Genomic DNA, 23,654 nt, shown 5'->3' on the forward strand with positions numbered 1-23,654 from the left:
TGCTTAAAAATAATATTTACATAGATTTCTTTTTTGTTGTTGTTATTGTTTTAATTAAAATTTTAATATTGCAATCTTTATTTTTTTAGAACGCTTCTAGAAAGTGTCAGAGAACAGCTTCTATTTACCATTGAAAAAGCATTCACTCTAAGCAGAGAACAAGCAGAGAAAGTATTTGTAGAACTTCTTGAGTGTGTTCGTCGCAAAGAGCTGGTTTGGAAATTATTACTTCTTTCCTGAATGTTGCTGTTATTTTTTATATATGTATTTAGATATGTTTAGTAATTAAGAAATGATATGTTATCATTATTATTATTAAGAGAGACATCTTAATATTCTTAAAAAAACAAATATGGAACTATATCAGTGATGTACTTATTCACAAAAATAGTTGTATTACAAATATGCTAATTAATTGAAAACACCTTTAAATTTTTAAAATATTTATGAATAAATAATAATTATTATTATTATTATTATTACTATTAATAATAATAATAATAATAATAATAATAATAATAATAATTAGGGTTGATGTCAGGAAGGGCATCCGGTCGTAAAACTTAAATGCCATCTCAAACTATGATATGAGTCAAAGAGAAAATGATATAAGGGCTAGGGCGTACCCCTTAAGCGACACGCAGCCACATCACCGTATAGCTGCGAGAGGTGGATGAGGGCTACCGCATGAAGGGCCGGTACGGTTAAAGAAGCAAGCCCAGCAAGTGGAGAGGATGTTGAGAGTGGGAACACTGAATGTTGGCAGACATGATGAGGAAGAGGAAGAGAGGTGGCAGACATGATGAGGAAGAGGAAGTTGGACATTTTATGTGTGCAGGAGACAAGCTGGAAGGGGGGGGGGAAGGCAAAGGAACTGGGAGATGGATATAAATTGTTCTACTCTGGAGCGAATAACGAGGGAAGAAATGGTGTAGGAATTGTGGTGTGTGGCAGAATGAAGGGCAAAGTACTGGAAGTGGGTAGAAGGAATGACAGGATCACGCGAATGAAATTGGGTCTTGGAGAAGAGCGGGTGGTCGTATTATCTGTATATGCCCCGCAAGTTGGTTGTACAGCAGAGGAGAAAGATGAGTTCTGGAATGTGTTAGATGAAGAAATGAGAGAACTGGAAGAAAATGAGATGGTGATTGTCGGAGGAGACTTTAATGGACACATAGGAAGACAGAATAGAGACTGTGAAAGGGTGCATGGTGGCCCACAGAGTGGGAATGATGAACCAGGAAGGAGAGAGGGTTGTGGACTTTGCAGTAGATTTGATCTGGCAATTGTGAACTCGTTTTTATACAAGAGGGAAGAACATTTGATAACATTTAGGAGTGGTAAGAACAGTTCACAAATTGACTACATTTTGACTAGAAGAAAACATCTTAAGGTTGTGACAAATTGTAAAGTAATTCCAACAGATCAAGTAGCACAGCAACACCAACTGCTGTGCGCAGACTTTAAAATAAGATCGAAGATAAGTACCTCTGGATGCCATGGAATGAAGACAATTAAGTGGTTTCGCTTAAAGGAGGAGAGTGTGAGGAATCGTTTTAGGGAGAGGATGTTAGAGAGAATTTCGGATGGACTGGAAAGTGTACAAGATTGGTGGAAACATAATTCAAAAGTAATCCTGAGCTGCGCAATCAAAGTGCTTGGTGAGACATCTGGAAAGATTAGAGAGCAGAAGGAAGGTTGGTGGTGGAATAATAATGTACAAGTGGCAGTGACAGCTAAGAGGAAGGCAAAGCAGAAGTGGGATGAGTCAAGAGTGGAAGAGTACAGAGAGAGAAAGCAAGAAGCCAAGAGAGTTGTTGCACAGGCAAAGGCCATGGCATATCAAGATCTGTATGATCAATTAGAAACAAAGGAAGGACAGAGAAAAATTTACCAACTAGCGAAATGTAGAAATAAAGCAGCAAAGGACATCTTACATGTGAGGCAGATCAAAGACGCTGAAGAAAGAGTATTATGGAGGGATGTGGACATAAAAAACAGATGGAAAATATACTTGAGGGACTTTTGAATAAGGAAAATGCATGGACTCATAGAGAAGATAGACAGCCTTCTGAGGGGATGGTGCAGAACATCAGTAGAGTGGAAGTGACGGAGGCCATGAAGAGGATGAGGAATGGAAAATCGGTGAGCCCCGACAGAATTCCAGTGGAGGCATGGAAGGTACTGGGGGAAGAGGGAATTGACCTGCTGTGGTGGGATCTGCTCATGAAAGTTTGCCAACAGGAAAATATACCCGAGGAATGGAGGGAGAGTACGCTTGTCCCCATCTACAAGGGTAAAGGGGATGTACAAGACTGTAAAAATCACAGAGGAATAAAGTTGATGTCCCACACAATGAAAATCCTAGAAAGGGTTCTTGATGGTAGATTGAGGAAGAAGGTGGAGATTGCAGTGGAACAATTTGGCTTCATGCCTGGTAGATCAACAACAGATGCTATCTTTGGATTACGGCAGATGATGGAAAAGTATCGAGAGAGACAAAGGGGGCTACATATGGCATTTATTCATCTGGAGAAAGCATACGACACAGTGCCAAGGCAAGAAGTCTGGAGGTGTCTGAAGGAGAAGAAGGTTCCGGAGAAATATGTCAGGTTGGTGCGGGAAATGTACAGAAATGTGAAGACAAGTGTTCGGACCTGTCTGGGACAGACAGAAAGTTTTCAAGTAACAGTTGGCTTGCATCAAGGGTCAGCATTAAGTCCATTTCTTTTTAATATTGTGATGGAGGTGGTAACAGAGGAGGTGAGAGAAGATGTGCTTTGAACAATGTTGTATGCAGATGACATTTTGCTGTGTGCAGATTCAAGAGACGAAGCGGGAATTAAACTGGAAAGATGGAGAAAAGTACTGGAAGAGAGGTATGAGACTGAGCAGAAGTAAGACAGAGTATATGTGTTGCACAGTGGGTGGCAGACAGGAGACAGATCTGGAGCTGGAAGGAAATGTCATTAGGAAGGTGAGAGACTTTAGATACTTAGGTTCAACAGTGGAAGAAGATGGAGTAACTGAGAAGGAAGTGGGATGCAGGATACAAGCGGGTTGGAGGAACTGGAGGGAGATGGCTGGAGTGTTATGCGATAAGAGGGTGCCGATCAATCTGAAAGGCAAAATCTATTGGACAGTAGTGAGGCCAGCTATGACATATGCTATAGAAACTGTGGCCCTGAGGAAAAATAACATCAGCAGGATGGAAGTAGCAGAGATGAGAATGCTTAGGTGGATGTGTGATGTGACCAGAAAGGTTCGTCTGAGAAATGACTATGTCAGGGGAACAGTGAAAGTTACGAACTTAGCAGCGAAAATACAGGAGGCAAGGTTGAGATGGTTTGGTCATGTGATGAGGAGGGAGGACGAATATGTGGGAAGAAGGGTCATGCAGATGGATGTGCAAGGAAGGCAGAAGCGTGGGTGGCCAAAGAAGAGATGGAGGGAGCTGGTAGACGAGGACTTGAGGATGAAGAACTTGAATGTGGCGACAGCCCAAGACAGGAAGGTGTGGAGGAGCCTCATTATCAACAGTGACCCCACTTAAGTGGGAGAAGCTGTAGAAGAAGAAGAAGAAGATTACTATTATTATTGGTTGTACATAAATGAGGACATTTATGTATACTTAGAAAGACTGTGATTTCATAATAATGAACATGATCTCTAGATATGCAGGAAGACAAAACAGGCAATTATCGCAACACTGTGTATTAATAGACTGTATTTTTAAAAAAGCTGTTGAATGCTGATGTTTAACTGAGTGCTAACTGCTTAGTTCTTACCACCATCCTTTGATAAAGCCATCAAAAATATTATTATATATTGGAGTCTATTTAATCTGAGGATCATCATTGGAAGACTACACTAAGCATTATTCATTTAATATCTGTCATATCTATTCTTAAATTCACTCACTGACAATTCACTCACAACTGGCTCTGTCAAGACATTTTGCTCATTCTTCACTATTCTTCAAATAAAAAATCTAGTCTTTATATCCTTTTTCATTTAATTATTCATTTATTATTCATTATTCATTTAATATCTGTCATATCCGTCCTTAAATTCACATACTGACAATTCACTCACAACTGGCTCTGTCAAGATATTTCACTCATTCTTCACTATTCTCCAAATAAAAAATCTAGTCTTTATACCCCTTTTTTTTTAACCACATTCTTGCACAACTTCAGGGGTGACTCTTTTAGTAACTTATATGTTTCTCTCATATCCCCTCTTTTTTTTTCCTATTTGAACATTCCTAAGAAATCTAAGCTAACAAATCTGTGCATAGTAGCCTAGATGTGGCCATATCAAAACCTTATGAAGAGGAATAACCTATCTCTAATTCTCAGTATTTCCTTAACATCCAAGTGATCCATTGAGCTGTTTTATCCACCTTTACCTCTGCCCTCTGAACCTCCCTAACCCACAGTGTCTTCAAATCCCAAGCTTCATTAATGTCCAGGAGTACAGTTCCATCAGTATAGTACACAGCTTGTAATCTTTTCATCCCAAAGTGCATAGCCTTATATTTTGCCACATTAATCTTGCCATCACTATCCTGTTTCCATACATCTAGTCTATTTAAATTATCCTGTGTATCTCTGTATCACCTTTATTAACAATCTTCTTCTGCAGTTTTCTGTCAGAAGCAAACAACTGGATATTTCCTCACAAATCATTCCCTATATCATAATGTAAAAATTAAATAGCAGTGGCCTTAGTACTGAGCCATATGTGGCACACCATTGGTCACCTGCTTTTTCCTGGATTCTAATCTGCCACATACTACTTTGATGTGGCAGATCAGATCTGTCCATTAGCCACACTTTCATGTCACCAGCTTCATATCCATTCACATTTGCTTCAGTTTATATAGTATAATTCTGTGTGGTATCTTGTCAAATGTCTTTGCAAAGTACAGCAATATCATGTTAGACATTTCCTTTATCCAACTCAAATGTAACTTGATTGTAGAAAGTGAATAAATTACTAGGTGAGACTGGCCCTTTGCACAGCCATTCTTCTCCAATGAGTATCACATTCCTATCCATAAGGAAAGAATCCTGAATTCTTTCCTTAACCACCATGCCCAAGATACTCTGTCTGTAATGTGCTGCCTCTGTCTTGGAGTCTTCTTTATGTAGTAGAAATATATTTTCCTCTTTCCACTCCCTTGCCAGAACTGATACTTAAACTCATAGTCAGAAGTAATACTGCATCTCTTCCTCCTTTTCATAACACATGAGTCAATATCCCATCCATTCCCACAGTACTGTTCATATTGCAATTCTGTTATTTTTGAGCATCTCCAGTTCACCTGGAGATGCTCAAAAATACTCAGTAATTTAACTGTACTTCTTGCTTCTGTTTCCTTTGCAAATTGGCATTCATTAAAGTTATTCTATAACAGCCATTCTTCTTTTTATTTGCATGTTGCAAAAGAATCCTTTTCTTTGGTCTACCCAGCTAATTTTCTCTCATAGTTTGCTTTTGCCTTGAGTAGCCAATGCTGGTTACCCTTCTTGCCTGTGCTTTGAAGTATTTATGAGCTTCTTGCTGATCACCTGTGTCACTATATTCCCTGCACAACACTTTCTCCTTTTTTTTTTTTTTTTTTTTTGCTCCTGTTTAATTTTTGTTTTATGTTGCTCCCACCCACAAAAAGTCATTTGAAAAACCTATAGTACATTTTTTGTACCATGGGTAGGCTAAGGATTTTTTTTTCTATTATAATACATTTTGATATATTGATTCTGCCAGAGAGGCATGTGGGGAGGTTGTCTGTAAGGATAAAAAAATCAGAACTCCCTGGTGGACACAGGAAGTTAAAGAGGCAGTGAAGGAAAAGAAGAAAGCATATCAAAAGTTCCTGTCAAATAAGTCAGCTAGTGCTCTTAGAGAATATAGAGACAAATGCAAGAATGCTAAACACTGTGTAAAACTAGCTAAACAAAAGTCATGGGAGGACTTTGGCAAGAATATAGAAAATAAATATCAATAAGGTGGCAAAATATTCTGGAGGTTGTTGAAGAAGCTTAGGAATGGAGGAAAGAATGCTGTAAAAGGAGTTAGAGATGATAAAGGTGACATGAAAATGGGAAAAAAAGATATCCTTGAAGTATGGAGTAATTACTTTGAAAAACTGCTAAATGAAACAAGCAGTGATAATAGCACAGTGATAAAAAACACTGACCAGCCATGCAGTCAGGAATACATATCCATACTTGAAGTAGAAAAAGCCATCAAAGGCTTGAAATGTGGAAAGGCAGCAGGAGTAGATGATATTCGACCAGAAATGCTGAAGTATGGTGGTATAAGAGTCTTACAGTGGCTGCACTGCATAATTCAGAAAGCCTGGACAGAGGGACGAATTCCTGATGATTGGAGTACAGCTCTCTTAGTACCCATATATAAAAAGGGAAATAAAACTGAATGTGAGAATTACAGAGGTATTTTCCTACTGAGTGTTCCTGGCAAGATCTATGTAAGTATACTTGAGAAACGGTTGAGAAGAATTGTGGAAGAAAAGCTTGGTGAAGAACAAGCTGGATTCAGGCCAAATAGAGGCTGTCAGGATCAGATCTTCACTTTACAACAAATAGTTGAGAAATCATGGGAATATAACAAAGATCTGTATTTAAGTTTTGTTGATCTGGAAAAGGCATATGACAAGGTGCCAATAGAGAAGCTATTCAATACGCTACAGTTATATGGTGTCAATGGGGCATTATTATTATTATTATTATTATTATTATTATTATTATTATTATTACGGGTATCTCCATGGAGTCAGTAGACTCATCGCGGGAGACCCAAACTAGCAAAACAATATCTGTCATATCTCTTCTTGAATTCATTTACAGACGAAGAGCTCACAACTAAGTCAGGCAATGAATTCCACTCATTCACCACCCTCCAGGCAAAAAACCTTGTTCTGACACCTTTGTTAACCACACTCTTCTTTAATTTCCAGAGATGACCTCTTGTTCTTCCATCACTATCACACAGCTGAAACATTTCCCCTGCATCAATCCTATAAAAACCTTTTAGTAATTTGAATGTTTCTATCATATCCCCTCTTCTTCGCCTATCAACCAATCTCTGCAATCCACAAGCTCTCAATCTATCAATGTAGGGAGTATTTTTTTTATCACTCACCAACTTGGTCACTCTTCTCTGAACCCTCTCCACAGCCTCCTGATCTCCAAGGAATCCAGGTGACCAGACCTGAGCACAGTAATCCAAATGTGGAAGTATCAATGCTTTATAAAGGGGAATAATAACCTCTTTATCTCTAGATGTCAGTGTGTTCCTCAACAACCAAGTAATCCTATGTGCAATCTTGGACACCTTAGCAATGTGTCCTCTGAACTTCATCTCCCTATCTACCAATACCCCTAAGTCCCTAGCCTCATCAATCTCTTGGAGTACCTTTCCATCGATGTAGTACACAGCTGGTAATCTTTTAATCCCAAAATGCATGACTTTACACTTTTCCACATTGAACTGACATCCATTTTCTTTTGCCCATTTTACCAAGCAATACTTAGTCTTTATTTGAGTTGTAAGTCAGCAGTTAGAATTGAAGGAAGTACAGGAAGATGGTTTAATGTTAAATCTGGTGTGAGACAAGGATGTACATTATCCTCTCTGTTATTCATTATCTATATAGATCACATTATGAAGGAAAGTGGTATTAAACATGATATCAAAATTGGAGATGTTAATGTCAGCTCTTTGCTTTATGCGGATGATGTTATACTTCTAAATAAATCCGCTACAAGTCTGCAAGATTCTCTGACTAAATTGAATAGCTGTTGTAATAGATATGGTATGAAGGTCAGCAATAAAAAGACAAAGACAATGAAAATAGGCAGAATCATTGAAAATGTCAACTGTGTTGTGAATGGAGAACCTGTGGAACAAGTAAAACATTTCAGCTATTTAGGCACGATTTTTACTGAAGATGGTAAATTAAATATAGAAATAGACAACAGTATCAACAAAGCTGGTATGGTGGGAAGTCAATTGAATAAATTCATATGGAATAAGAGAGAAATTAATCGGAACACTAAAGTAGCTGTATACAAGACAGTGTTCAAACCAGTTTTAACTTATGGATCTGAGAGCTGGGTCAGAAGTAAAACACTTGACCAAAGACTAGAGATCACAGATATGAGAGTCCTGAGAAAGATTAGAGGCGTGAAAAGATAGCATCAATGGCAATATCATATTAAAAATGAGGATATTAGGAAAGAACTTGACATTGTCAGCATCCAGGAATGCGTTAGCAGAGCTAATCTCAGGTGGTATGGTCACTTAAACAGAATGGGCGAATAAAGATTAGCAAAACAAGTGTTCTCTGCCAGGTTGGCAGCAAAACGACCCAGAGGAAGACCAAGATATAGGTAGATTGATACGGTACAAAGTGCCTTATACGATAGAAATATAAGATCTGATTATGTTGGAGTCTTGACAAGTTACAGACTGATTTTGAGGAAAATTGTAGATAGGAAATTAATAATGATGTAATTTTTTTCATCTAGTACTATCATATCCTGTACACCCCTTGAGGGTACATGGCAGGAATTTGATGATGATACATTTTTATATTTTTTGCATTTTTTTTTTATTTTTACATAGTCTGGAAACCCTGCTCTAGAGACCAAACATAAAACTTTTTCAAGCTACTTCAGGCCTCCAATAAGTGGGGCAGTGGTCTCACACTCGGAGATGACATGAATCTCCCACCTAAAGACAATCACAAACATCGATACCCACAGCAGGATTAGAACCTGCAGCTGGTTGCTGCAGGTTCCAGTGGTTGGAGAGAGTGAGTAGACTAACCACTTCGCCAGCCAGGCTGGTGGTTGATGATAATTATCAATTTAAATTCCACCTGATTTATTTTTCTAACCCTAAGTATGCATTCTGATACTACTTACTTCAAGTACCCCCCCCCGGACCATTTCTCATGCATTGCTAGTATCCATCCCTTGCAACTTCTTTTGCCATGACACTGCTATAATCTGTCTGCTAATTTTCACATAATAGCCCTTTTGGATCCCCCTTTCACATATACCTCTTAACTAACAATTCAGTTTTCTAGCCATTACTGGTAAAGACTGTAATAACTGCCACCACTACCACAACCAATCAGAGGCAAAGTGCCTACCTTAGTTATGGTCAAATCCTCTGATGTTATCACCAGATTCATCACTCTCAATTCTAAGTACCCCCCCATCACATGACATTTCAGTTAAATTATCTTGTAGTAACAATCAAACATCGTGTATAAAAAAACAGCAGATCGTTATTGTTGTGCTTTTTTTTTATTTCATTATGTTTTTTAAATAATTACTGTTTGTTTCATTTACTAAAGAAAATTAATATGATATTTAATTTTTTTTCCATTAAATCTTTGGTACAGCAGCAGATTTCAAGATTCATATTCAGTAAGCCATATGAATTTTTTTTTTTTATCTTGGCATCATAGGTTATTTTCCAAAAAATGAAACAAAATATTTAGAAGATTACTCTTCCTGGTTGTGCTTGGAGAGGGAGTCTGAGTAGTGGTATGTGTGTGTGGGGGGGGGGACACTGTTCAGGCCATATCATAGCACGGAGTTTGGTTTTTCTCTCTCTATATGGAAGTTATGTCCAAGAGTCTGTCTTCTCTCACTGCTTGTCCCTACACTATCCTTCCAGCTTATCATGATTAAACTTATGAAAGCTCCTACAAACAATGACAGTAACACTGCAACAAAAATGAATCTTCCCTCACAAACCAATCCCATCAAAATAGTGACATCACAAACAGATACAACATACAAACCAAGCCAGAACCTTTTCACTAAAACTCACTTTCACATCCACTTTACTAACATCCCTAGCATTAACACAAACATAATGATATTCTCCACCACCACTTGCAGTCTTCCCGATATGACATCACATTCCTGACAGAAACCCAGATTGCAGCTATATTCACTACTCTCTGCAAACAATGCCCAAACTACATACTTTATGATTCTTTTTTTTGCCACAAGGTTGGCACCTGTGCTTTTGTGAAATCTGATATAGCCTACCAGAGAATGGCTAATTTAGAATCCTCTGCATTTGACTTTCTCTGGCCAAAGGTTTCCTTGCTCCATTTAATAACATTCATTTGTTGCATTTACCAGTCTCCAAACACTGATAACCATTCAGACTTCTTCACATTCCTTTCCATGAAACTGAACCATCCGCAATCCAGCTATCTGAATAGTGAAGTCATCTTCCTGGGCAACTTCAATGTCGACATTTCCGACTAGCTTCAATGTTCCACCACCACCGACCAAGCTGGACAAGAAGCAAAAGTCTTTGCTGTAAGTAATGACCTAACATAAATCATACATCTACATACTCAAATTCCTGATCACTCACTTCATTCTCCAAATATTCTGGATCTCTTTTTGACCAGTTCTCCTTCCATATACACTGTACAGGTCACCTCTCCTCTTGGCAACCTTAGAAATATGTCGTCTAAACTTTAACTCTTTGTCTGCCACCACCCCTAAATCTCTAGCTTCATCTATTTCCTGGAGTACAGTGCCATCAATGTGATAAACAGCTTGTAATCTATTTATCACAAAGTTCATTACTTTACATTTCTTGACATTAAACTGACACTCATTACCTTTTGCCCATACTGACAAGCCTATTTAAATCGTCCTGCAAGCTCTCCATATTGCCTGGATTAATATTACTCTACCTAATTTCACATCATCAGCAAAGAACTGAATATCTCATTTCAGGTTATTTCCTATATCATTTATGTACAAATTAGACAGCAATGGTCCCAGCACTGAACCTTGTGGCACATCACTAGTCACCTGCTTTCACCTCGCTTCTGCCTCCCCATATACCACTTTTTGATATCTATCCAGCATCCACCCTCTTTCCACTTAACCAGTGTCATATCCATCCCCATTTGCTCTAATTTGCGTACCAGTGTTCCATGTGGTATTCTGTCAAATGCTTTTGCAAAATCTAGAAAAATCGTGTAACCATTTCCTTTATCCAACTCATCTGTTACTCTATTATAAAAAATTAGTAAATTACTGAGGCATGATTGACCCTTCACAAAGCCATGCTGAGCCTAATACAGTATCATATTTTTATCTACCCATTCTTGAATTATCTTTTTTAATACTTTTACAACCATGCCTGAGATACTGATTGCTATATAATTTGCTACTATAGTCTTAGAACCTCCCTTATGCAAAGGAATAATTTTGCCCTCTTTCCACTCCCTTGGAACTCTACCTGAGCTGAGACTTAAATTAAACAGCTTAGTCAAAGGCATTGCCAGTTCTCTTGGACATTCTCACAAAAAACTTGCTGATATCCCATCTAATCCCACATCTGTATTTACATTGAGATTCTGCAATATCATAAGTACCAATGCATCCACTTCTGTTCCCACATTAGTGTCTATCACATAGTTAAAGCAGTAACCTTACTTGGAAGATATATACTTGCAAAGTAGTCACTCAGTAACTCAACTATTTTATTTGCTTCCATCTCCTCTTGACCGTCATCACTCATTAAAGTTAATCTTCCATAGTCATTCTTTCTCTCGCTTGCTACATAATGAAAGAACTCTTTGGGATTTCTTTTGGCCTGCTAGGCTAAATTCTTCTCATAATCTGATTTTACTTTCCTTACCATGCTGATCACCTTTCTTGTCTGAGTCTTGTACTGTTCATGAGTTTGCTGGTCACCTTTCCCTTTATATACTCTGAAGCAGAATGTTTCAGAGCAGTTATAGAGATACCATCAGGACCAGAAGAATTTTCAGTATCCAAGTTACTTAGTAGTTTTCTGTTGTGTTTTTGTCAAACCTTTGCCAGCAAATGTTGGTCGATTGGTAGAGCCTCTGCTACTAATGGCTTACGCAAAACATTTAGCAAGTTTGAGCATGATTAGTAGTTAGAAGGGGTTCAGTCATTCATTTCTTTTGGCACACTCTCCCTTGATGAGTCTTTGGACTCCCTGGAGGTGTCACATAATAATAATACCTTCCGCAGCATTTACTTCTTCTGCAGCTCGTGCTTAATGATATTATTCATCCATCTAACTCCTACTTAATTAACCCTCCTTACTCCAGGTATACTATTTAATACTGCTTCCTCTAGATGACCCTTAACTATCCCATGCACTACTAACTTTACCCTGCAGTGTTTTATGCCATGGCATAGATTTAAGCTTTTTCCTAAGCATATCATAATCACCTGCCTTGTAGTTCCACAAATGCCCCTTCTTGATAGAATATTCCTCATGTTTTACAATTTCCCAAGTCAAGACCGCATGGTCACTTTTGCCAATTGGAGGCAATGTTTGTTACCTTGGTTATGGATAGCTCTTCTGATCCTATGACCAGGCCCAATACTCTCGCACTACTAGTCCCCTCCATCAGATGCTGCCTTAAGTAATTATCTCTTACCACGTGTGTAAATACTACTTCCTTTCTCCCATGTGATCTTTCTTCCTTCCAATCTATATCTCCATAGTTGAAGTCTCCCATAATAATCACTTGACCTGTACTCATACTAAATTTAGCGATGCATGCCTTCCAGATCATATGTGGAATTCCCTGGCCTATAGCAACAACCGACTGTATATTTTATCTTACTGGTCTTAATCTTACACCAGATTGCCTCAAATGAACAGCCACCCTCCTGCCTGTCTCCTATTATTTTTGGTTGCAATTCATCTGCTATCATCAACAGTACTCCTTCCCCCATCCTTTCTTTTCTTTCTTCCCTGAAAATACTAAACCCTTGACATTCAATCCTTGTAACTACATCATCTGCTTTTAGCCAAGTCTCACTAATGCCTATAAGTTTTGGTGAGGTTGCACTAATCAATGCCAAAAACCTGTCCCTCTTGTTCCTGATACTTCTGGCATTAATGTATAGAAACAGCAACACCTCTTTATTCTCTCACCCACCTTTACTTTCTGAATTGAATAACCTATTCAATAATTTTACTTGAAAGACTTAATTCCACACTTGGTCATTCTCACACTCACTCACTTCATGGTTGCTCCTTCACACAAACTCACTTGCTTCCACCATAATTGCTTAGGTTTCCCTGAATTTGCATGTCTACATGCTCGATGAACATAGCTCTCTCCAGACATCTAACACCAAAATCATTCAGATGCAGTCCATCTGTATTGTACAAATCCTTTCCATCAAACAGAGACCACAGATCCACAAATTCTACATCATTCCTTTTGCACAATCTATGTATAGACACATTAGCTATCAATGCCCCCCTCCTTCTCCTCAGTTCGCCTCTAACATAGGTTCAAATCCCACCATAGGCATGGATGCTTGTGATTGTCTGTGAAAATACTAGTGGTGGTGGTAGGAAGTATATGGCGTTGGTGTAGATGATGAAAGTAGTTGCAGTTCGTTGTAGTTGGATTTGAGTGGTAGAGACAGAGTTGTGGAGTAGGTGTCCTCCCTCGATGAATCTTTGGACTCCTGGAGGTGTCATGTAATAATAATCATAATATTAAGATTTTTAAAGAAAGAAAGATGTTTTGTGGTAACATAAATTTACACATTTGTGTGACATATATACACTCAAACTCAACATTAACAAAGAAATAATTCATTCTGGAATATTTCTTTTTTAATATTGAGTTTGAGTGCATGTATGTCACACAAAATGTGTAAATTTATGTTACCTCAAAACATCTTTCTTTCTTTCTTTTGGGCAGTTAATTTGAATCTTACTGTATGATGATCTATACAGTGCACATATGATGATCGCTTCCAGTGTTGAAGGTGTGCTGATAATAGAACAGTTCTGAAATGTTTTGTTTTTTTTCCTGTTACAGAGGATAAATCACTTCCAGTAATTCTACCATTTGGACTTCTCCATGTTCTACTTTGTGTTTTTTTATCATGAAAAAAGTTTCATTATATAGAAGCTTTCTTTTTCTTCAAATTCTGTTAGTCTTATTCCTCTATCATCTCTTGTGCCACATCCAAAATTTTCCATTAAGCTTTCATGTGACTCTTGTGTGCCATTTCTGGCGTTCAAGGGATGTTTTATTTTGTGGTAAAGTTGTGATGCATCAAGATAGAAGGTTTCAATTTCTTTATCAGTATGACTTACTATTGGTTTGTAGACTTGAATGACCTTGAGAGTGTGTATATTTTAAGGGATATGGAGAAATACTTGTTATCCAATGATGTACTGTCAAATTTTATTATTCCATTCTTCAGTTTTCTGTTGATCATGAATCCAATTTCCCTGATTCTTTACTTATCCTGGTATCTCTAGTGCAAAATGCATCTGTTTTAATTGAAGAATTGAAAAAAAAATAGAGAAAGACTTAAATTTTAAACAGTCAATTCCATCTGCTTTACAGGATCAAAATGGAGAAAAATATACTAATAGAAAAAGGATAGAAGAAATTGTGCAGAATTTTTATAATGATCTCTATGCAACTAAGTGCCAAGTTTCAGAACCTGTCATTCCAAAACCAAGCAATATACCAGATGTACTTCCAGAAGAAATAGAACATGCCCTTAAGAAAATGAGTCAAGGAAAAGCCTCAGGACTTGATCATGTTAAGGCTGAAGAAATCCAACAAGGTGGACCAATTATTTTCAAAGCCTTGGCTGCCGGATTCACATGGTACTTCAAAGAAAGAAAGATTCCAGAGGAATGTAAAACCTCAAAAACCATACTTCTATTCAAAAAAGGGAACAAGGAAGACATAAAAAACTATCATCCAATCTGTCTACTCTCTCACATATATAAGATCATGAAAGTAATACTGAACAGAATCCAAAACGCTAAAAGACAACTCCAGCAGAGAGTAGGCAGGATTCAGAAGAGGCTTCTCCACAATAGATCATATCCAGGTCATTTCACAACTAACAGAAAAATGCAGAGAATACCGAATTCCTCTATGTTTCCTCTTTATTGATTCTAAAAAAGCATTTGATACCATAGAACACAATGCAGTCATCAATGCCTTACTGGAAATAAATGTGGATCCTACTTATATCCACATGATAAAAGAAATTAACAAAAATCAGACCACACAAATAACCCTGTTTGATCAACCTATAAATATAGTTATAAAGAGAGGGGTCCACCAAGGCGATGTGATCTCCCCAAATCTATATACCAGCACTTTAGAATACATTCTGAAAAAAATAGACCTAAATGGAGGAATAAGCATAGATGGTGAAAAGCTACAAATTCTTGTGTTTGCCGATGATCTAGTACTGATATCCCACAACCCAAAAGACCTAGAAGAAATGGGTGAAAAAGTATATACAAACAGCAGTAAGATAGGCTTAGAAATGAATCTAGAAAAAACAAAATGGATCAAAAACATCTACACAAGTGACAGTCACCTATGTATTGATAACATCCCTATAGAACAAGTTGACTCATACAAGTACTTAGGACAAACAATAAAAATGAATAACGGTTTATCTGAAGAACTAGCAAAAAGAAAGAAAGCTGCATGGCTATCATTCAACAGACTAAAAGAAACACTTACTGATCCAAATCTTGACATCTCTCCAAAGGCAAAACTATTTAATAGTGATATTCTACCATCACTCACATATGGATCAGAAACATGGAAACATGACAAGAAAAGAAGAAGAGACTCTCAGAATAACTCAACGTGCAATAGAACACAGGATTTGTAACATCAGCAGAATGGAACATGTTAGAAACACAGAACTAAGAAAGAGATCAGGCATAAAAGATGTGGTAACTACAGTATATAAAAGCAAGATGAGATGGGCTGGTCACATAACCAGACTCAGGGATAACAGATGGACATATAGAATACTCTCAACTGGCAACCAAGAATAAAGAGAAAACCAGGAAGACCACCTACAAGATGGGAAGATCCACTAGTTGAAATCTATGGGTATAACATGGAAGAGAGTGGCTCAAGATCGAGATCGTTGGAGGCATCTTTGTGACTTGCACTCATGGAGAAATCCTGAGTGAAACACGGTCCATCAAGGTAATCAAGGTAATCAGAGCTTCCCAGGATTTTCTGCTCGGTAACTAGCGGAAAATCTGATTGAAACAGATAAATTAGTAATGGGTTGTTACTGTATTAATGTGGAAGAGATTTTTCATGGAATGAGGGAGGGAGAGACAGGTGTAGAACAAGAAGCCATCCTTAGAAGGCTATATAATAAGGACATAAGCAGGGATGGGGAGTAGGATTTTTGTGTGGTTATTTGACTAGTGGAATGTGGCGACAGTTGGATTTCCTGTGATCAATGTTTGGGCCTCTGTGGAAGTCTATGGAGGATCTGATGAGAATAAAAGTCATAAATTTGTGCATGTTAATTACATGGATCACATGTAATTAATCAACTCTCTCTCTCTCTCTTTCTATTTGTGTGTGTGTGTGTGTGTACGTGCGCGTGCAGTTTTTTATTTTCTTTTTTTTGCTTTACATTCTCCACTTATGCACACATAAGTCTAGGTAATTGGTTTGCAAGCAATTCAGTCTATCCTTTGCTAATTTAATAAACCATCTAAATGTACCCTAAAATGTATCCTTTAATTATTAGTTAATTTTATTTCTTGAAACCAGTTGATTTTTTCATCTTCATATAGCTGGGTTCAATGGTTTGGACATACATACACAACTTTCTGTGATGTGCCCATGCAATTCATAAACAGAAATCATGAGGCAATCGGTCTGTGCCAGCATGAATGTGTTAAATTATGGTGTAGCATATACATAACTTAGAGGCCCTTGCATTGGGTCGAAAAGTTATGGTATTCTGATATTTTCATTCAGATAACATTTTTGATTTCTGAAGTACAAAGCCTGTTAGGTTGATTAACCCATTTGATATCATCAAAATATACTTTTATTTATTTATTTATTTATTTATTTTTTGAATGGAGTATGCTTTTTGACCACAGAAAAGCATTTTTATGTTATAAGTGCTGAAAAAAACTAATTGCATGTTTTTTTTTTTGAAAATAAAGAATTCTACTCTCCATGTCAGGTTGAAACAAGGAAATTTATTTATATTGTGAGTGGAGACTTCATTTTAAAATACTGAATTCTTTTTTTAAAAGTGATTGAAACAATGATCAACATTTATTATAAATGGATTTGAGGAAGCAAATACTGTTTGGAGTAAAATAACTTTAATTATAATGAAATCAGTATTGGATTGGATTCTGCTGGAGACAACTGTTTTCAGATGATGTTGTCTTACAGGAGGATCTGAATGGACTATGTGAGAGGACAAATAAATGGAGCTACCAGTTTAGTGTTGCAAAGCATAACATCTTGGTAGGCAAGGATGAAATGTAGAGTATACAATTAATGGGGAAATTGTGGAGGAAATAGACGAGATGAGAGATATGAAGTGGTGGTTGACAAACACTTAGAGGTTACATTGCTGCTGTGAGACTGCCACCTCCTTGAAGTGATTTGAAAAAGTTGCATGTTTAATCTCTAGAGTGGGGTTCCCAGATCATGTACCCTTGGCTCATTCTTGGTACTTGTGTAGTTTAGGTTTAAACCCTTTTGCAAATGGGATTCACATAAAAAAAAATGTAGCCAGCTGTTCTATGTTAGCATAAATCACTCTTTCCACTTTGTAGCAACTCCCTGTTTGTTGTTTATAAAAAAAAAATGGCAGACCTATCAAAATTATGAAGAGCTTTAAAAATCCCATCATAGATACAAAAATATACAAACAACTAGATTTGACTGAAATTTGTTCTCAACACTTAGCTAATTTTTGTACGAAATACTTAAAAAATAAACACCTTGGCACAGCTTTAAATAAATTTTTATAGCATTGATACAGTGATCTTTCTAAAATTACTTTACTGCAAAAAAAGAATCAAATAACTGTCTGCCCTTCCTAAACACATTAGTCACACATCTTGCAAATAGTTCATCTCTTTCTCTTTATAGAAAGCCACACCAGCCTAACAGTTTCATATACTTAAGATGCTCAAACATAGTGCCGGGCTATTTGTTTTATTGACATCTTCATTTTATAGCTAATGGCTAGAGATTATTGCTGTATGTAATATTGGCTTTTTTCCCCTCGTTGTATTTTTAATTTGAATTATTTTAATTAATTTAAAAAAATTCAAATTAAGCAATTTATTGAAATTTTAAAAATATTATGCAGTATGATGGCTCTGATGAATGGATATTTGCATGAAGTATGGTGAGTGAATATTCCATTCACTTGCCACACTACTTACAAATTATGAGAATAAGTAGAGGTGTGGGAGTGAGAGAAGAAAGATAGAGAATGAAAAATTTTAAATCAGAGTATGAAGGATAGTAATAGTTTGAGTGAACTTTTCCAGATCTGGGAAAGTCACACAGAGATTTGATGATGATGTTAATACTAATAATAATTAGTAACAATATTGAAGTTTGCTCCTTTGCAGATTACAGTATTCCGAATGGGTGAAGGACCCTGTCAGGAATTAGATCAAGCTGTTTTGACGGCATTGTTAAAAGGTATGTGATAATAGTTAAGTGGTGTTCATTAAATTGCTTATTCATTTTTCTGTATGTAAGTCTGTTTAGTAGGATTAGGGTTGGGTACCTGATCCTGTTAGGTATTATTGCTTATTATTAGATATATAGTGTTCTATTATATTATATTATTATTATTATCATCATCAACAGACCTCCATGGAATCAAGAGACTCATCATGGGAGGTCCTCTTCTCACATGCACAGCTCATCATACCTCAACTTAAATGCATTCACTGTCCCTGCACTCACCACACTCTCAGGCATTGCATTCCAATCACCTACCACTCTCCATGTAAAACAAAATCTGCTCCTCACCCCCTTGCTCATATCTATCCACCTTATACAGCTTCCAGGGATGGCCTCTCATTCTCCCTTGTCTCCAGATATTCTATGAAAAATCTTATCCATGTTAATCTCATAATTACCCCTTACCAACTTATACGTCTTGATCATGTCTTGCCTCCCTTCTTTCTATTCATTGGGCTCTATAATTTGCATTCTCTCAATCTATCCTCATATTCCACGTTCCAGAGCCCAGAAACCAACTTAGTCAATCATCTTGAACCCTCTCGAACATCTCATTTTTCTTTTGAAAACCTGGTGACCAAATCTGTGCATACAATAATCCACATGCAACCTGATCAAAGCCTTGTACAATGGGAACAAAATATCCTTGCTTCTAGACCTCGATGTTCTCTGCATCATTCCCATAATTTGCTATGTTATCCTCATAATTTTAACAAAATATCCATGATATTTGAAGTTCCTATCCACCAACACCCCAAGATCTTTCAACTCCTCCACCTCTAAAATATTACCACCAATCCTATACTCTTCATCCCATCTTTGCTTCTTAAATTTTAAAACCTTACACTTTACACTCGCCCATTCAGACAGTCTATTTAGATCCTCTTACAAAGCTACAACATCTCTGCTTCTCATAATGCTCTCCAGCTTTGAATCATCCTCAAACAACTGGAGACTTTGGAAGGCAGTGGCACTAATGATTTTGAAAGCAAGAGGTGGGAAAGTCAGGATATTTAGTCGGGTGTTGCTACAGATCCCAGGAGCACAGAGGGTGGCGACCAGGAAATGTTTAGACAGTTGAGTTTGGCAAGTGCAAGAAGAATGATTGTTATGGGTGATTTTAACTACAGTAGTATAAATTGGGGAGAGGAAGATGCATGTAGCAATAAGGGAATGGAATTTCTAGAATTTTTGAGGGACAAATGTCTTACGCAACATGTAATAGAGGGAACAAGAGGTTCAAGAGTTTTGGATTTGGTTATAGCATCAGAAGAGTTGATAATAACTGAGATGACATCTCTCCCACCTGTTGGAGAAAGTGACCATATGGTTTTCACTTGGAAAATTAATAGACATGTAGGAGTATCAAAGAGACTTGGACATATGTGGAATTATAATGCAGATGATTATAATAGTCTTAGACGTCAACTTCGGGAAGTTTCATGGAGGGAGGAATTGGAAGGCCGGGATATCATTAGTGTTTGGGAAATTGTGAAGGAATATTTGTTAGCAGCAATGGTAAGTTGTAGACCACGAGTGAACAAGAGAACACAATTTGGAGTAAAGTGGATGACAAAATATTAAACAGAAATTGCATGCAAAAAAGAGGCTATGGAAGAGATATAAGGAGACAGGTGAAGAGAAGATGCATGAAGAGTATAAGACACAGGCCAGAAGAGTGACTAGTATGGTAAGGAAGATGAAACTGGAATATGAGAGGAGATTGGCCCTAAGATCCAAAGAAAATCCTAGGGAATTTTTTAGATATGTGGCCAGTAGGAGGAGAAATGACTGTTGAAAAATGGTATTGTGGGATAAAAATGGGAATAGAGTGATTGATGCAGAGGACATAGTGGAATTGTTCAATGAACACTTTATTGGAGTATTTCATCCTGGAGGAGTCAGTTTTAATACTAGAGGGATTGGGCAGGTTCGAGGTTTAGAGGTACAGGAGGAGAGTGTGTTTCAAATACTGAGTACTCTGGATGTCAGTAAAGCTGTGGGACCGGATGGTATTTCACCACGAGTTTTGAGAGAATGTGCTAGGGAACTGACAGTTCCTTTGACCTGGCTTTTCAATGAAAGTCTGGCTGTGGGAAAGGTGCCCATGGAATGGAAGGAAGGTAAGATAGTGCCATTGTATAAGGCCGGTAGCAGACTGGAAGTGTCTAATTATAGGTCAGTTTGTGTCATCAATAGTTACCAAGATCTTGGAGAAAGTAGTGAAGGACCATATACAGAATTGGGCAGATGAAGGTAATGTTATCTGTGAGAGTCAACATGGATTTGTGAAGGGGCACTCTTGTTTTAGCAATATGTTAGCCTTTTATGATAAAGTTACAAGAGCATTAGATGAGGGAAAGGCATATACTGCCATTTTCTTAGACTTAGCAAAGGTATTTGGCAGGGTGGCACATGATAAGCTGATATTTAGTTGCAGCACATGAGTCTGGATGTCAGATTGGTCAACTGGATTCAGGATTGGCTGTCCATTAGGTATCAGAGAGTTGTGTATGGTGCGGCAGTGTCAAGGAGTTAGAAGGTTACAAGTGGGGTCCCACAGGGCTCAGTACTGGGACCTATATTATTTAACCTTTATATCAATGACATTGTCAGTGAATTGCAAGGGGATATTCAGTTGTTTGCGGATGATGCAAAGCTAGGAAGGATTATTAGTAATAGTGCAGATGCGGCAGCCCTGCAAGAGGATTTGAATAAGCTAGATAGTTGGGCAAATGAATGGGAGTATCAGTTTAATGCAGCAAAATGTAAGGTCTTGAGGTTTGGGTAACATCGATGGGACACTGCATACTCTATGGGAGGAGTTATACTGGAGGAAGTAGGGGAGACAAGAGATCTGGGGTTGATGATTGATAGAAACCTGAAATTCAGGGAACATATTGCAAAGGTGCTGAAGGTAACACATAGGATTGTTGCAATAATGAGAAGGACACTGACCTGCAGAGATAAAAGAGTTATCATTCCGTTGTATAAGACCCTGATCATACCACACTTGGACTATTGTTCTCAGATTTGGTCCCCAGGATTTGAAGGTGATAAATTAACTGTGGGAAGAGTACAAAGGCAGATAACAAAGATGGTTTCAGGACTGTACAATGATAGTTACGAGGATCGGCTGAGAGAATATGGACTGCAGAGTTTGGTGGATAGAAGAAGGAGAGGTGATATGATTGAGACTTTTAAACTGTTGAGAGGTGGTTACTGGGCTGACACTGGGGAGTTCTTTCGCTTGGTTGAACAGCGGGAAGGAGTGATGACAAGAGGCCATCCCTGGAAGTTACGAAAGGAAACTGTGAGCAAGAAGGTGAGGAGTAGTTTATTTGCATGGAGGGCGATCGAACCATGGAATGCATTGCCTGATGGAGTGGTGAGAGCAAGAACGGTCAATGAATTTAAGAAGTGGTATGATAGACTTTGTGTTTGTTATGGGGAACCTCCCCTCGATGAGTCTTGATAGACTTTGTTTCTTGGGAAGGACCTCCCACGATGAGTCTTTTGACTCCATGGAGGCCCGAATAATAATAATTAATAATAATAATCACCATTTAAGACCCTTCCAGTGTCATTTACATGCAAAATAAACAACAGTGGTCCCAAAACAGCCCCTGGGAACACTCCACTAGTGACTCATCTTCTGGGATATCACTCTCCCATGTACAACCTGCTGATACCTGTCAGACAACCAATCTTCCAGCACACTAATCTGCTATCCAACCCCCCCCCTCCCCATTCTAATTAACTACTAGTTTGTCATGTGGTAACCTATCGAAAACCTTTGCAAAATTTAAATATTCTACTGTATATACATCCCTCTTGTCCAACGTATTTGTCACCTTGTCATAATAAGTAAGCAGATTGCTAAAACACGATCTTCCTTTAGGAAATCCATGCTGTCCATTAAAGAGAATTCTACTGCTGTCATCCCAGTTCTGAATCTGAGTTGCTAGCTTCTTCAATACCTTGACCACAACTCCAGACAAGAAGATTGGCATATAATCCAAAGCCTTAGTCATATCACCCCCCTCCTTTTATGAAGTGGAACAATTTTGCCATCTTTCCATTCCTTTGGAACCTGGGCTAATCTAAGACTTGTTAAAAATGTAAGTATAAAGCTGTTATTAATTCCCTGGAACATTCCCTGAAGACACATGGTGATATAACCATCAAGTCCCATTCCCTTGTTGGCATCAAGTTTACTCAATTCCTTATTATACTTCCTGATCAATCACCATCATTGGTTCTTCCCCTACTTCCACTGCTCTCAGGTTCTGCATTATGTATTTCAGGGATGGAATACTTTAATGAACTGTTCATTGAACCTCTACTATATCCTCCTCAGTGTTTATCATTCTCCCATTATCACTGATCAACATCATCTTCTGATAATCATTTGTCCTTTTACTGGCAACATACTGAAAAAACTCCCCTAGGATTTTTTTTAGCATCGTTTGCTAACTTCTGCTCATACTGCACTTTTTGCTACCTTTACTACCTTGCTTGCTTGCTTGCTCTTTGTACTCTTCATATAACTGATTATCTCCACTCATCTGGTGCCACCTCCACAGTGCCTTTTTTCCATATTGCATGCTTCACCTCTTCAGTCATCCATTTTACACCTGTCTTATTTCATCTCCTGATCTTTGGAATACACTCAGTCATTGCCTCTTCCAGATACTTCCTGAGTAGAGACCAAGCAGCATTGATTTCCTTCCCATGCAATTTTTCCATGACATCGCTGCAAGCTGCTTACTGAGCTTCCCATAATCACCTGCCCTATAGTTCCACATATAACCCTTTCTTAAAAAAAATCCTGATATGGCTGGCTGCCATCCAAGTGATCACTTCGTCACTTTCACCAACTGGAGCAATATATGACACCTTGAAAGTCACTAGTGATGTACTCCAAGGGTCAGTTTTGGAGCCATTGTTATTTAATTTATATATTAATGATATTGGGATAGGTTAAACTGGTGATATACAACTGTTTGCAGATGATGCAAAACTGGGGGACAGT

The 23,654-nt window shown here is 37.8% G+C and overlaps 1 protein-coding gene across 1 annotated transcript in view; it reads left to right on the forward strand.

The window, feature by feature from the left end:
- Trpm (transient receptor potential cation channel, subfamily M) overlaps nucleotides 1–23,654 on the forward strand; it is a 410,993-nt gene that overhangs the window by 173,548 nt on the left and 213,791 nt on the right. Inside the window, 2 exon segments of the mRNA XM_090403483.1 lie at nucleotides 90–213; nucleotides 18,499–18,571. Of these exon segments, the coding sequence (XP_090259609.1) occupies nucleotides 90–213; nucleotides 18,499–18,571 (197 nt within the window).

The sequence above is a fragment of the Typopeltis vanoorti genome, chromosome 14 (genome assembly GCF_054136105.1).
Source record: "Typopeltis vanoorti isolate ZY-2024b chromosome 14, IOZ_Tvanoo_1.0, whole genome shotgun sequence".
NCBI lineage: Eukaryota > Metazoa > Arthropoda > Arachnida > Uropygi > Thelyphonidae > Typopeltis > Typopeltis vanoorti.